This window comes from Nothobranchius furzeri, chromosome 19, assembly GCF_043380555.1.
Source record: "Nothobranchius furzeri strain GRZ-AD chromosome 19, NfurGRZ-RIMD1, whole genome shotgun sequence".
Taxonomy (NCBI): Eukaryota; Metazoa; Chordata; class Actinopteri; order Cyprinodontiformes; family Nothobranchiidae; genus Nothobranchius; species Nothobranchius furzeri.
Window position 1 is genome coordinate 23,555,540 of NC_091759.1, and position 16,573 is coordinate 23,572,112.

General features: G+C 47.7%; 1 protein-coding gene across 2 annotated transcripts in view; it reads left to right on the plus strand.

Moving 5' to 3' along the window:
• The window catches only part of erf (Ets2 repressor factor), a 29,296-nt gene extending 19,322 nt beyond the window's left edge, over positions 1-9,974 (plus strand). For both annotated transcript variants that reach the window (XM_054745381.2, XM_054745382.2), the window contains exons 3-5: positions 7,768-7,880; positions 8,361-9,238; positions 9,308-9,974. In XM_054745381.2, coding sequence (XP_054601356.1) covers positions 7,768-7,880; positions 8,361-9,238; positions 9,308-9,889 — 1,573 coding nt within the window. In that variant the 3' untranslated portion in view covers positions 9,890-9,974. The remainder of the gene's footprint in view (positions 1-7,767; positions 7,881-8,360; positions 9,239-9,307) is intronic.
• Positions 9,975-16,573: the final 6,599 nt, after the last annotated feature.

The following is a 16,573-nucleotide window of genomic DNA, read 5'->3' on the forward strand; positions in this document are numbered from 1 at the left end:
GGTGTCGCTACAGAGAACAAGCTGCAGGGTTTAATCAGCAGTAGTGCTTTTATCGATACATGGGACACGTTTTTACCCCTCAGCCCTGATCTGTGATGCTCAGAAATTACCCAAACCTCAGATTAATAAAGCCTGATTTACACAGAGTACGGAACAGATGCAGATCGGAACCTGTGCACCTTCCAGACGGACTTCCATTTACATCGGCTGCATTGCGTCTCCAGGCTGTTGCTCACGAGGTCGCGTAAGCTCACTCGATAACGCACAGGTAGACAGCTGGTACTCACAAGCCACACCCATCCTCTCGTCATTAATAGCAGAAGAAGCTAAATGATGCAACACGGATGCACCTCGCTGGCCCACGTCTCATTTCCTAACAATCCACATGCGGAATCTGGAAAAAGTAGAAACCGTGCAGAAAGATTCTGCAGCTCCGCATCCGGTATGTTTCGCACCACAGCCGGCGTAAACGCTCCGATTAGACTCCAGGATTTTTGTTCGCTACACTGGTTCCCATCTTTGGTTCGGTGTGAATGCGGCTTTCCGGTTGGTGATCCCGCCAATGACACCACGCTGAGAAGTGAATCTGCTGGAGGACAACTTTGTGGCTCTTTGATCTTTTAACATCAAAGAGGAATTTTCTTCCCTGTGTTTTTTTTACCTTTATATGAAACCAGGTGTTAAATGATTCATCTGAAGAAAGTTTTCTTCATCATCTGTGACTGAAGCTTCTGAGAGACTTTGAAGTGTGTGTGTGTGTGTGTGTGTGTGTTTTAATCTGTGAAAGTACATCTTTTTAAAAATCTCTAAATATTTAAGTAATTTTAACACCAGCGATGTTCCTCGTGCATTGATCAGATGCTTTCTGACCCTCTGCTGCAGACTTTTGGGGTCGTTGTTGATAAACTCACCAGTGAGCTGAGGGGGAGAGGTCTGCTGCATCCTCTGTTTCGGTTTCACCTCCACATGAAAAGATGTGGGTTTATTAAATCTGGACGAGAAAATAACAAAAGTTCTCATCGTTTAGTGAAACATCACCTCAAAATAATCTCTAATAATTCCGATGAATTCATTCACAAAAGGAAAACCGGATTCTTTAGTTTCGTGTGAGGAACTTCACACCGTCCACAGTTGGCTCTGGTCTTATCTTGAAGACAGAGTTATGTTGTTTTTATTGGTGATCACAAATCAAAGCTCATCACCATGACATGTGGGGTCCCCCGAGGCTCAGTCTTTGGACCACTGCTCTTCAGTCTCTACATGCCCCCCCCGGGTCAGGTCATACACAATAACATTATCTATCATAGTTATGCAGATGATACCCAGATCTATCTAGCTCTGTCACCCAGTGACCAGTCCTCTAGACTCACTCTGTCAGTGTTTGGACCCAGTTAACGACTGGATGCAGTCAAACTTCCTCCAGTTAAACGAAGAGTAGACTGCAGTTATTGTCTTTGGAAGTCAGAAGGACGGGATGGAGGTTACTGCTCGGCTCGGCTCGGCTCCAGAGGAATAAAGACAAAGACCCAGGTTGGAAATCTTGGTGTCCTAACCGATTCAGACCTGAGCTTCACTGGTTACATTAAGGCTATAACTAGATCAGCGTTTTATCATCTGCATCAAAGAGCACGACTCAGAGGTCTCATGTCCAGACAAGACCCAGAGAAGCTCATTCATGTGTTCATCTCCAGCAGGCTGTACGGTAACACTTTAGTTTAGGGAACACAAACTAACCATTAATTAGCTGCCAGTTAATATGCGTATTAGTGGACTACTAAGTCTGAACTAGTCATTATTAAGCACTTATTAAGAGCTTAATTCTAACATTAACCGGCCATAAATTAAGAGTTTTATCAAAATAAGCAATTCATAATGGTTTGTTGGTTAACGCACACACTAAGTAGCTCAAATCAATATGTGTCTTATAAAGAAGTAATTCAAGGGGAACATATTCTTGCCTTTAAGTGGTTAATTAACACTTAACTACTAGTAATTAGGTATGAACAAAATCTGACTTTAGAATGGGGAACATGTTCTTGCTTACGAGTGGTTAACTGACAGTTGTTTAGGCTCTATTAACATGTGGAGTTTAGTGTTTATTTACATAATACCAGAACATAATGATTTTGGTTATTAACTATTCCCCTTGAATTACTTCTTTAAAAGCCTCATATTGATTAGAGCTAATAAGCATGTGTGTTAATCAGCAACAAACCTTTACTTTCAGTTAACAAACCATTATGAATGGCTTATTTTGATAAAACTCTTCATTTATGGCCTGTTAATGTTAGAATTACAGCATTAGTAATAAGCTCTTAATAAGTGCTTAATAATGACTAGTTCAGACTTAGTAGTCCATTAATATGCATATTAACTGGCAGCTAATTAATGGTTAATTTGTGCTCCTTAAAGTGTTACGGCTGTACCATTGCAGTGATCTTTTGACGGGTCTAAAAAAAGCTGTGAAGCAACTGCAGCTTATTCAGAACGCTGCTGCTAGAGTCTTAACAAGAACCCGGAGAACCGAACACATCACTCCTGTTCTCAAATCTCTACTGGTTACCAGTAAACCACAGAATCTATTTCAAAGTGCTTCTACTAGTTCATAAATCACTCAGTGGCATTGGGCCAAAGTAGGATCTCCTTCAGGTATCTACGCCCAGCAGGGTTCTGAGATCCTGAGGAAACAGCCAGCTGGTAGAACCGGGTCAGAACCAAACAGGGTGAAGCTGCTCACAGATGGAATCGGCTTCCTCGTGACCTCGAATGTGAACCCTAGAAACTTTCAAAATCAAAACTGAAAACCTTCATGTTTTCATCAGCCGTTGTTCTCATGCTGCACCTTCTGCGCTGTGACTGCTCAGCCTTTCACTCTGTTGCTGTTCTAAAGCTTCTTTCCGGAGTATTTCTCTTATCCGATGGCACCATCTAGTGGCTGACAAGCTTATCGCACTAAACATCTGTTGCTCTGGCGACTTCACGTTTCTGATTATAAACGTGCATCTGTAGCCGACAAACGGCTAAAACACGTCCTTTTACGAGTATTCTCATGTCATGCTGTGTTCTCACGTATTTATATGTTGGAGATTTACTTGTCCGTGAAAAGTTCATCAACTCTGCATCAGCCGAGGTATTCCTTAAACTTGAAGCAAGTTAGCGGTAGTCTAACCCCCAAATTCCACTACCTCCGCTCCGCTCCGGCACAAACGCCGGAGCAAAACCGGTCCCGTTGTAGTCAATCAGAGCAATTCCACTACTGCGGCCGTGCTCCGGCAGTGCGCCGCCCTCTGTTCCGCCGTCCGGCAAAAACCGGAATCACAACGGCCCAACAGGAAAAGGAGCATGCACAACTTCCGTTTTTCACAATAAATCGATAAACAAAAAGCGTTTTTTGTTTCATATGCACAGGTTTAACAACTTTTAACAACTATCAATGGCGGCTGAACTTTAAATGCACAAAAGGAAGCCATAAATACAGTTTCCACTATCAAAGTAGTCACACTTTGTTGATCCAAACTGCTGATCTCTCAACACAAATGATGGGCAGATTAAACAGTTCATGTCGATGCTTCTCCCACACAACGGGTGTTTGGATCTAACTTCCGCGTTTATTGCTTGGACTGTATCGCAAGATCTCGAAAATCCCGCGCATGCCTGTTTGCGCACCTCAGGTCTCCGCACCGGAGCGGAGCCGTTGTAGAGCGGGTACCAGTAAAAGTTGAGTTCGGAAGCGAGCGGCTGCGGAAGGCGGAGGCGGACCGGAGCGTAGCGGAGGTAGTGGAATTTGGGGGTAACGCTATTGGTTAGTTCTGGTCGCCGCTCAATTTCCTATTGCACGGAGTTCTGCGGGGCAGGGGGCGTGGTTAGCAAAAAAAAAAAAAGACGAACCGCTAGGGCTGCACGACATTAGGAAAACCTGCGGTATTCGATAACAGTGATTAATATTGCGATGACGATATTACTTGCGATAAATAAAAACTTAACTTGGGAACAAAAACAGAGAAATAAAAAAATCATAACGATGAGAAAAGCAAACGATGTGAGGAAAGGGGAAAAGAAAAGAAAAGGTGATCCGTGGATCCCGGGAAAAGCAGAATCACCATAAAGAGCAGAACAAAGCTAACTCGGGTGTTCGCTAACCATCAGAATTAAGTGTCGTCCGCCTCGGGGGCGGGCATCTAACCTATGAGAACCCACCTGATTGGCCAAACGGGTGAAGAGCTCTGTTTGATTTGTTAAAAACATCATGCTACCGTTTGACAGAATGCGTTATGTGTAGCAAACATCTGAGCTGACCGTTCATTGTGATATTTATCTATCTGTTCTTTGCGATATGCATATCGTGCATGCTGACATCGTGATGACGATATATTTACGATATATCGTGTAGCCCTACGTATCGCTTACATTTGATCACAGTACACGATGAGACAATCGCTTTTACACATTTCTGATGAGTCATACATCACTTCTGAAAGGGAAAACTCCGGAAAGCAGCTTTAAATAGTATTTTCTGTCACGTTGGTTTTAGTGTTCTTGCTAATGGGAAGCACATTGCATTGCCTCTGTGTGTGGTGTGCTGTAGAAATAAAGCTGCCTTGCCTTTATTCTACAGGAACACTGGAATAGTGTGGCTTAGGGATGGGTATCGAATTCGGTACTTTTTTAGGTACCAACCGAATTCCATAGTACCGACTGAGCACCGATTCACGTCATTTGAAACAGTGCCTCGTTTCGGTACCCGTCCTTCATAACGAGAACTTGCCTAGACAGCTGCGCATGCGCAAGAGCGTTATGTCGTCGGTCGCTGCGAGCGAGTTGTAAACAGAGCAGCATGGTAGAAAGAACGCACGCTAACGCTTGGGTCCACTTCACTAAATGTGATGGGTAACTGGGTGATGATGAAACCAGCGACAACGATCTAAGTGAGACATCCTCATCTTAATCTGCTCCGGTAGGTAAATAAAATGTTTAAGATAGCGTTAGCTTGATATGTTAGCTTCCGTTTCGCTAATGGTGCGTTCGCTTTCTCCTCAGAACTCCGAATTCCCAACTAGAAGAACATGAACGCGCTCTAAAGTTTGGCTTCACTTTACTAAATGCGACGGGTGATTGGGTGAAGATGAAACCAGCGACAACGATCTAAGTGTGAGGCATCATCGTTTTAATCTGCTCCAGCAGCTAAATAAACTGTTTAAGATAACGTTAGCTTGATATGTTAGCTTCCATTGCCACCGTTGTTATCAGCTAATGGTGCGTTCGCTTTCTCCTCGGAAATTCTAGCCTCCCAGTACGAAAAATCAAATGAAAAAGGACGGCAAAAGAAATGAAGATACACAGTAAATTTAGTTCACAGTAAAGATGTTTGCTTCAGTTTAATTATCAGCTTATAAAACTACAAGGACGATGTTAAAATACAAACAGTTGTATGTTATTTATCGTGATATTTATCAAATATGGTTATATATTGAGAAAAATATATATTTAATTATAAAAGAGAATTAAAAAAATAAACACTCAAAAGTATCGAAAACTGGTACCGTTAAGTACCGGTATCGATTCAAATGTCAAAGGTACCCATCCCTAGTGGCTATAAGAAAGCAGAGGTCAGAATTAGGAATATTTTATTGTAATATTAGTCCGTCTTCTTAAATGACTTTTTAAACCCAAAAACAAATCTTATTATTCACAAAACGATGATTAGATGCAAAACTGAACTTTTAACAGTTTCACCACCGTGAGTCAGAATTGTGAGTGGAAAGTGCTTTAATGGGACCTGATGTGGTTTTACACGTTTACTCACCGCCGATGTCGTCATCCTTCGTGTGTGTGTGTGTGTGTGTGTGTGTGTGGTTGAGGGGGGGTTGCACGTGACCATGGGGGGCTCGAGGCCCTTCGCTCGTTGAGTCACGGAGGACTGAATGAGCTCTTGGTCCCATAATTCCTGCTCCACTTTTCCTCCATTGTAGCAATCTCCCGTGACTAATATTCCCTCCAGGCTGAGTTCAGCTTGACCAGAGTGACTCACATCCATCACTGAGGGTGTTTGTAGCGAGCGCCTCTCCTCTGATGTTTACATCGGACTTCTGCTGTAATGGAGCGGTGTTATTCCCAGTTTGAGTTTGTAATGATTCTGACGTTTCTGCAGGGAAGCCGCTCCGCTCCGCCAGCATCACCGTCGCTCCGTACGTCCTCCACCTGGAGTTGATGCGCTGAGCGAGCGAAGTGTCCGGCTGAAAGAGGCGCTCTGATTGAGTTGTTTTCACATAAAGAAACTTGAGTGCGTCTGAGTCACTCGGAGCCATTTTGTTCCTTTTAGATGAGCTGCCAGCCGCTGCCTATTCACTCCTTTACACGGCGTGGATGACTAATGCTCTCCTGCTAATGGAGCCACCTGGATGAATGGATGCCTCACCTCCTTCAGTCCCTCTGAGGGCTTACACCTAATGTTCTGAGCAGCTTGTTTACTCGGCTGTACGTCAGACGAAAGTAAAAGTACTACTAGTGTAGTAGAACAACTGGCCCTAATGGGATGTCCAGGTTCAATGAGAGCCTGTTCATGTGTTCATATTCACATTTAAAACTCCACTGTGGTGTTAATAAACCAGTAACAACATAAACCTGTAGATCCTCCACCAGGGGGCAGCAGACACGTCTAGGCCTGGATACGACGGGCTCCATGGGAATTTGTTACGACACACTGAGTTTCATCCGGGATCCCTCTGGGCCACGGTTGTTGGAGAGAAACCACAAACATGAGAGTCTCTGGATGAGCGTATTAAAACCTCAGGCTTCTAGAGCTACTGGGAACGCTGGACTGTAACAGGAATGTGAACAGCTGTGTGTTTATACAGCTTAAGCTCTGATGACCCGATGACCTGTGCAGATATAACACCTGTCAGGTGTGTCGTTGGTACCGATGGTGTGTAACCTTTCATGTTGCAGTTTAGTCTCGTGTTTCTCACTCAGCTGGGTTCCCATCCTAACCCCCCAAACACACACACACACACACACACACACACACACACACACAACATCTTTGACTTGAATTTCCACTCCTAATGCTTAGTTGGGGTTCAGAGCTCCAGCGGGCCGAGAGGGAGGCCCTGCGGGGCACCGGAGGAACGTTACGCCGGTTTCACGCTGGAAGCATCGGTGGCGTGAAACGGCAGCGGAACGGTTTACTAGCGAACTTCAAAGCGGTCCTTTTCACGCTGTTTGCTGGACTCTTGATCACACGATCCCTCGAGACTTCTGGTCACGGCTTGTTTCTGCAATCTGCCGTTAGACCAAAAAGAAGGAATTCACGTCTGATGTGATGGATGATGTTGCGCTCCACTGCCAGGAGTAAAGCCGTGAAAACGCGCCGCTGCCCTTCTGGAACGATGAGCTGCTGGGCCCCACGTAAGCTTCATATGTATGCATCGCTCCGGTACTTTTATTTTGAAATTTACTAGTGATTTTACACTGAAACCGTGTGTGACTCCCGCTCTAGCCCTATGTTAACTGCGGAAGTTGACGCATCCCAGAAGCGGCACGCGGCAAAAATAGAACCCTGGAAATTGCCGTGTTCCCGCTGGTTTGAAACTAAGATGGATTCTATTTGGAGCGCCGACGTTCCGCGCCGCCGATGCGTTCAGTGTGAAACCGGGGTTAGGAGACATCCAGGCTTTTGGACTAATGTTCCAGAAGAATCAAACATTTTATTTCATGAATGTTTGGAATCAAAACTGGGAAAATGACGGAAGTGTTTTTTCCTGTTTTCAGGTATTACTACAATAAACGGATCCTCCACAAGACCAAAGGGAAGAGGTTCACCTACAAGTTCAACTTCAACAAGCTCGTCCTCGTCAACTATCCCTTCATCGACATGGGCTCTGGTACGCACACACACACACACACACACACACACACACACACACACACACACACACACACACACACACACACACACACGCGCGCGGGGGCGTTCTGGTCCCAGCCACACAGAGTAAACATGGCCCATATGGAGCGTCAGACTCTGGGTGACATAAGTGCAGCACGAAGCTTTAATTATAGTGTGTGTGTGTGTGTGTGTGTGTGTGTGTGTGTGTGTGTGTGTGTGTGTGTGTGTGTGTGTCCAACACTGACATGTTGTGATATGATGGTGCACACATGCACACACACACACACACGACAGACGTGTGTTTTTATAAAAGCGGTTCTGGAAAAAGCCCGGCCCGTGCTTATGATGGCACCAGAACCACTTTTCCTACATTTGACTCCTCCCGGTTCTGGTGCCAGGAACCAGCAGCCCCAGTCTGGTGGGCTGGGTTCTGATCCAGATGTTTAACCCAAACCTGTTCTCCTCCTCCTCCCAGGTCGGGGGGTTCCCCAGAGCGCCCCCCCTGTTCCGACCGGAGGAACCCACTTTCGTTTCCCCCCCTCCACGCCGTCGGAGGTCCTGTCCTCCAGCGAGGAGCTGCGGAGCCCAGGGGTGTTCAGCGCCGTGGCCCGCCGCATGGCCCGCGGTTCTGTGAGCGACTGCAGCGACGGCACCTCCACCAACTCGGAGCTGGAGGAGGCCGCCGGCGCCGAGGAGCGCGCCATGGGGCCCGACAGAGCCTTCAGGGGGCTCCTCCCCCCTCGCCTGCCACATGACTCCCTGTTCAGGGTCTATGGGGGGGGGCAGCACCCCGCGGGGCTCCCTAGACCTGCTCCCAGGGTCCACCCAGACCCTCTGTCCCCCTTCCCCGTCTCCCCCCTGACTGGCCACGGAGGTCTCCTGGGTCCCACTCTGTCCCCAGCTCTGTCCATGACCCCCACCCCCCACCTGCCCTTCACCCCCTCCCCCTCCCTGTCGTCCCCCATGATGGGCTCCCACTTCTCCTTCAACCCGGAGGACATGAAGCACTACCTGCAGGCCCACACCCAGTCCGTGTACAACTACCACCTGAGCCCGCGGGCCTTCCTGCACTACCCCAACATCGTGGTCCCTCAGCCGCACCGCCCCACCCCCGACAAGCTCCCCACCCATCACCTCCACGCCCCCCCCATGTCTCTCCCTCACTCACTCGCCCAGCAGCCGGGAGGCGGCGAGGAAGGCCACCCGTCGCCCTTCAAGTTCAAGCTGCAGCCGCCCCCGCTCGGGCGCAAGCAGAGGGAGGCGGGGTCTTCTCTGGGCTCCTCCTCCTCCCTGCAGTCCGCCTCATTTACAGGTTCTGGTTCCGTCCCGGGAGGAGGGCCTCCTAAGATCAAGGTGAGTTGCGTTCTACTCAGAGTCTGAAATGTTCAGGTAAAAGGTTCTGAAGGTGTTCTCCCTGCCCAGGTGGAACCGGTGTCGGACCTGTCGGAGGAAGACGTGGAGGTGACTGACATCAGCGAGGAAGAGGAGATGAATCAGAATGATGAAGATGATGAGAGCGACCTCTTCACTGTCTCAGCTCGCGGTCGCCACCATCACCAGAACCACCAGGCTGACGGAACCAGCAGCAGCCCGTCAGCCGCTCCTCCTCCTCACATCGATGACGACCCAGACGACGACGAGGAGGTCTTCAAGACTCCTGCTACTCCTCCTGGCAGCAGCGGCTCGGCCGCTCCTCTGATGGGCCTGAAGAGCGAACCGGGCCAGGCGGCACCGATCAGCCCCGGAGGAACTTGCTGCATCCCGCCCAAACTCCGCTTCAAACGCCGCTGGAGCGAAGACCAGAAGATGGAGGCGGACGAAGACCGGGACGAGGCGGAGGACAAGAAGGTCCGTGCTGAGGAGGAGGAGGAGGAGAACAGAGGAGGAGGAGGAGGAGGAGTGATCCTGGGCCTGATGCTGCCTCCGGCGCCGACTCAGCGCCGCACCAGTGCAGAGCTCCAGAAGGCCACGGCGCAGCTGTCGCTGGAGCACGCCGGCTGCTGAGCCACACACACACACACACACATTCTTATCACACACACACACACACACACACATTCTTATCACACACACACACACACACACACATTCTTATCACACACACACACACACACATTCTTAACACACACACATTCCAAAACTAACACACACACACACACACCTGTGGGAGGCTCAGCAGCAGCTCCGGGCGTTCCGGATCGGCCGGAACTTTGCTCTAGAGAAAGTAGAACCTTCAGTCTTTTGGTTCCGGAGCAGAATGGCGTTCCTGGTGGGCGGAGCGACCTCGGAGTGCCGAGAGCTTCTTAAACGTCTAAACCGAACAAAATGAAATGTATCTTCAGGTTTTGTCAGAACCACCAGCTGGGTTCACGACCCACACAGAGACAACACTAAGAAGGAACCGAGCTGGCTCACATTGGAACTGCGAGTCCAGTCCCGGTTCTACTCCTGGCGTTCCCGGAGCCTTACAGAAGTGCCTCGGACCGCTGCAGCACCGCGCCGCTCTACCGGAGCAGAATCCTTCGCTACGTGTACAAAGATGAAACGGAGAGGATTGTGGGACATGGCAGATCTTTGTGGAGGAATTTTGACCCGGTTCTAGACGGGTTCTGCAGCGTCTGGATGACCGGATCTAAAGGTGTTCCTGCCCCCCCGGGACCGGGACAGTATTCAGGGCATTGGCAGCCACCTTCTGGATCTGTTTCCTGGAAACGGCCGAGTGAATGTGGAGCGTCAGGCTACTCAGGCGAACCTTCTCCCACATCCTGGGAATGTTCAGAGCCGAGATCGTTCCCGTTTTTTCGGCAGATTCCATAAGTTGGTGCCTTTTTGTGAGTTTTATCGATTCCCCTCCAGCAAAATGTATTAAAACAACCATCATGCCTTCGGCTTTTATAAAACCGACAAATATATTTTATTCAATATTAAGATCAAGTGTTTTATTTCAATATTTGATACAAATGAGTTAAATCCTGATATTTTTACTAGTAAAGATGTAAATAGTCGTCCGTATCCTGCCTTTCCTGTTGGGTTCATGCAGAGCTGAGCAGAACCGGGTCGGCTGTTTAACAGCTGATCTGTTCAGAACTTTCTCTCAGAAACACTCCTGGTCACCGTGGTTACAGTAAAAGGAAATGACATCACACACACCTCAGAGCAGCGACGGACTTCCCATAATCCCTCACTTTGCTCTCGTGTGTGTGTGTGTGCATGTGTGTGGTTACGTCATCACACACACACACACGCAACCATTTCCTTGTTCACCGTTTTCGTTTGAAATCCTCGTTTTCAGGATTTTTAACGACTGTTTTTCTTTTCCAGACACAAAAGTTGGGAAAACTCGTCTGGTGAAGGAAAACTGATGGCTGCCTTAGTCGGCCTTCCCGGTTTCATCCTTGTGCGTTTCCCGTCTCTCTCTCTCTCCTCGTCTTTACACCATTAACACGACTGCTCTCTGATGGCGTCCACTCGGCCTTTCCTTGGCTACTTGTGACCTCGTACCAGTTTGCACTCTTCCCGCGACCTTTACTCATTTTTGTAACCGCCGACGAGAGGAGGGTGACGTCATCGTCACGTGACGTAAAACACGGGGAAGAACTGCTTGTTTTTTAACTTGTGTACATATTTATATATAAATATATTTACTTTTGTTTCCATGTTGGTGGATTGTGTAAGAAAACAACCTTGTACTGTTTAACGTTGCTGTTTCCTTCCTCCTGCCGCGCCGCGAGCTTTCATCCTTGTTCTGTTTCCTTCTGTATCTGTTCATCCTCATTTGTAATTAAACAATAATCAGGGTTCATTAAAATGGTGAAAATGGTCTGATTCTCTCCTTTTTAGCTGTTTCTTACATTTCTGATAACGTTTTTGTTGAATGTGATGAAATCCATTTAAAAATGACCCAAAACAGAAAATCCAAACCAAGCAACAACTTTAAAAAAGTTCCGATTCTCCAAAACGCTCCGATATTTTCTTCCTACTGTGTGTTTGGAACTGTAGAAACTTTTCGACGCATTTTATTGGCTAATTAAAAACTTGAGTTATTTTAAGTGTTTTTCACATTAAGTATATAAAATATTTTTATTATCATTAATGTTTTGAGCTGATCCATCCTGTGAATGAAGTCTAACGGACATTAAACCATTTTCCTTCTCATGTGAAGCTGGTCCGTTCTGGCCTGTGGCTCCCCCTGCTGCCGCCTGCCGGTACTACTCCCGGGTTTTCCTGGATCTCCGGGATGCAGCAGGATGCTTTTATAACGACCGTTTGCCTGGAGATTGTTTATGTAGACGTGGAGACTTGTGCGGAGGGGAAATAAAAGCCTGAACTTGAGCCGTTTCCTGTGTGAACACTTCAGACGGGATTGGTTTTTTTACATCAGCCTTCCATCTGAAGCTGGAATCCTGCGATATGGAAGACAGCAGCTTTTAGGAAGCGCCCATCAAACCGGGAAGGAGCCGGACTTCTTTGGAGGTTTCCTGTCAGATTAGATCAAAACTAAACCGGAGACTAAAAATCCTGTCAAATGATGTGGAAGAAATTGTCAATTAAATAAATCCTACATCATGTTTTTTAAAAGTTCTAAATAAAATTTACAGGAAATGTGAAGCTTCCCGTTCACCAGGATCATGAAAACCCACCTGGTGGATGATCTTCTAGTCTTTAGCTGCTGGTGGATGATCTTCTAGTCCTTAGCTGCTGGTGGATGATCTTCTAGTCTTTAGCTGCTGGTGGACGATCTTCTAGTCCTTAGCTGCTGGTAGATGGTCTTCTAGTCCTTAGCTGCTGGTGGACGATCTTCTAGTCTTTAGCTGCTGGTGGACGATCTTCTAGTCCTTAGCTGCTGGTAGATGGTCTTCTAGTCCTTAGCTGCTGGTGGACGATCTTCTAGTCTTTAGCTGCTGGTGGATGATCTTCTAGTCCTTAGCTGCTGGTGGATGATCTTCTAGTCCTTAGCTGCTGGTGGATGATCTTCTAGTCTTTAGCTGCTGGTGGACGATCTTCTAGTCCTTAGCTGCTGGTAGATGGTCTTCTAGTCCTTAGCTGCTGGTGGACGATCTTCTAGTCTTTAGCTGCTGGTGGACGATCTTCTAGTCCTTAGCTGCTGGTAGATGGTCTTCTAGTCCTTAGCTGCTGGTGGACGATCTTCTAGTCTTTAGCTGCTGGTGGACGATCTTCTAGTCCTTAGCTGCTGGTAGATGGTCTTCTAGTCCTTAGCTGCTGGTGGACGATCTAGTCTTTAGCTGCTGGTAGACGATCTTCTAGTCCTTAGCTGCTGGTGGACGGTCTTCTAGTCCTTAGCTGCTGGTAGATGGTCTTCTAGTCCTTAGCTGCTGGTGGACGATCTTCTAGTCTTTAGCTGCTGGTAGACGATCTTCTAGTCCTTAGCTGCTGGTGGACGATCTTCTAGTCCTTAGCTGCTGGTGGACGATCTTCTAGTCCTTAGCTGCTGGTGGACGGTCTTCTAGTCTTTAGCTGCTGGTAGACGATCTTCTAGTCCTTAGCTGCTGGTAGATGGTCTTCTAGTCCTTAGCTGCTGGTGGACGATCTTCTAGTCTTTAGCTGCTGGTGGACGATCTTCTAGTCTTTAGCTGCTGGTGGACGGTCTTCTAGTCCTTAGCTGCTGGTAGATGGTCTTCTAGTCCTTAGCTGCTGGTGGACGATCTTCTAGTCTTTAGCTGCTGGTAGACGATCTTCTAGTCCTTAGCTGCTGGTGGACGATCTTCTAGTCCTTAGCTGCTGGTGGACGATCTTCTAGTCCTTAGCTGCTGGTGGACGGTCTTCTAGTCTTTAGCTGCTGGTAGATGGTCTTCTAGTCCTTAGCTGCTGGTGGACGATCTTCTAGTCTTTAGCTGCTGGTAGACGATCTTCTAGTCCTTAGCTGCTGGTAGATGGTCTTCTAGTCCTTAGCTGCTGGTGGACGATCTTCTAGTCTTTAGCTGCTGGTAGACGATCTTCTAGTCCTTAGCTGCTGGTAGATGGTCTTCTAGTCCTTAGCTGCTGGTGGACGATCTTCTAGTCTTTAGCTGCTGGTAGACGATCTTCTAGTCCTTAGCTGCTGGTGGACGATCTTCTAGTCCTTAGCTGCTGGTGGACGATCTTCTAGTCCTTAGCTGCTGGTGGACGGTCTTCTAGTCTTTAGCTGCTGGTAGACGATCTTCTAGTCTTTAGCTGCTGGTGGACGGTCTTCTAGTCTTTAGCTGCTGGTAGACGATCTTCTAGTCCTTAGCTGCTGGTGGACGGTCTTCTAGTCCTTAGCTGCTGGTGGATGATCTTCCTGTCCTTAGCTGCTGGTAGATGGTCTTCTAGTCCTTAGCTGCTGGTAGATGGTCTTCTAGTCTTTAGCTGCTGGTGGATGATCTTCTAGTCCTTAGCTGCTGGTGGATGGTCTTCTAGTCTTTAGCTGCTGGTGGACGATCTTCTAGTCTTTAGCTGCTGGTGGACGATCTTCTAGTCCTTAGCTGCTGGTAGATGGTCTTCTAGTCCTTAGCTGCTGGTGGATGATCTTCTAGTCTTTAGCTGCTGGTGGACGATCTTCTAGTCTTTAGCTGCTGGTGGACGATCTTCTAGTCCTTAGCTGCTGGTAGATGGTCTTCTAGTCTTTAGCTGCTGGTGGACGATCTTCTAGTCTATAGCTGCTGGTAGATGATCTTCTAGTCCTTAGCTGCTGGTAGATGGTCTTCTAGTCCTTAGCTGCTGGTGGATGATCTTCTAGTCTTTAGCTGCTGGTGGACGATCTTCTAGTCTTTAGCTGCTGGTAGATGATCTTCTAGTCCTTAGCTGCTGGTAGATGGTCTTCTAGTCCTTAGCTGCTGGTGGATGATCTTCTAGTCTTTAGCTGCTGGTGGACGATCTTCTAGTCTTTAGCTGCTGGTGGACGATCTTCTAGTCCTTAGCTGCTGGTGGATGGTCTTCTAGTCTTTAGCTGCTGGTAGATGGTCTTCTAGTCCTTAGCTGCTGGTGGATGATCTTCTAGTCCTTAGCTGCTGGTAGATGATCTTCTAGTCTTTAGCTGCTGGTGGATGATCTTCTAGTCCTTAGCTGCTGGTGGATGATCTTCTAGTCCTTAGCTGCTGGTGGATGGTCTTCTAGTCTTTAGCTGCTGGTGGATGATCTTCTAGTCCTTAGCTGCTGGTGGACGATCTTCTAGTCCTTAGCTGCTGGTGGACGGTCTTCTAGTCCTTAGCTGCTGGTGGACGATCTTCTAGTCCTTAGCTGCTGGTGGACGGTCTTCTAGTCCTTAGCTGCTGGTAGATGATCTTCTAGTCCTTAGCTGCTGGTGGACGATCTTCTAGTCCTTAGCTGCTGGTGGATGATCTTCTAGTCCTTAGCTGCTGGTGGACGGTCTTCTAGTCCTTAGCTGCTGGTGGATGATCTTCTAGTCCTTAGCTGCTGGTGGACGGTCTTCTAGTCCTTAGCTGCTGGTGGACGATCTTCTAGTCTTTAGCTGCTGGTGGACGGTCTTCTAGTCCTTAGCTGCTGGTGGACGATCTTCTAGTCCTTAGCTGCTGGTAGATGGTCTTCTAGTCCTTAGCTGCTGGTGGATGATCTTCTAGTCTTTAGCTGCTGGTAGATGATCTTCTAGTCCTTAGCTGCTGGTAGATGGTCTTCTAGTCCTTAGCTGCTGGTGGATGATCTTCTAGTCTTTAGCTGCTGGTGGACGATCTTCTAGTCTTTAGCTGCTGGTAGATGATCTTCTAGTCCTTAGCTGCTGGTAGATGGTCTTCTAGTCCTTAGCTGCTGGTGGACGATCTTCTAGTCTTTAGCTGCTGGTGGATGATCTTCTAGTCCTTAGCTGCTGGTGGATGATCTTCTAGTCCTTAGCTGCTGGTGGACGATCTTCTAGTCTTTAGCTGCTGGTGGACGATCTTCTAGTCCTTAGCTGCTGGTGGACGGTCTTCTAGTCCTTAGCTGCTGGTAGATGATCTTCTAGTCTTTAGCTGCTGGTAGATGATCTTCTAGTCCTTAGCTGCTGGTAGATGGTCTTCTAGTCCTTAGCTGCTGGTGGACGATCTTCTAGTCTTTAGCTGCTGGTGGATGTCTTCTAGTCCTTTGCTGCTGGTGGACGGTCTTCTAGTCCTTAGCTGCTGGTAGATGATCTTCTAGTCTATAGGTAGAAATCAGAAATGAACCGAAACTCCGCCATGAGTGAGAGAGACATGTCCCCCGTGTCCCCACCATAAAAATATGTCCATGCTAGATTATTGAAAAAGATTTTCAAAATAAAATTTTGAAAAAAAATTTTTAGACAAAGAAGAAAAGTTTTGGGGGAATTTTTTAACAGTTATCATTTCTAACAAAGGTTTTTTGAAACTGCCACAAGCTGAGAGGACAAAAGAGGACAGAGACAGGAGATGAGAGGACAGGGATGAGACCGATTTGGGTAAACCGTTGTCCCTCTGCAGGCTTCTTTAATCACTTTTGGTTTCCCAGGATTCCCGTTAACCATTCCCTCTCACGCTTCATTCCTCCTCCTGGTGACACCGCCCTCATCTCTGCAGGAGGCGGGTCTTATGAAAAGCAGGATGACTGACGGGCCGTTGGGCCTCCAGCAGAGAGGGATTGTGGTCTGGCTGAGGTCAGGGGTCACGGTCTGGAGGACCCGGGACAGAAACCAGACCTCAACAGAAAGCTAATTATCATGTATTGTTGCTGGATTCCTGCTGAGATGCCCTCTCGGCCTCCAGC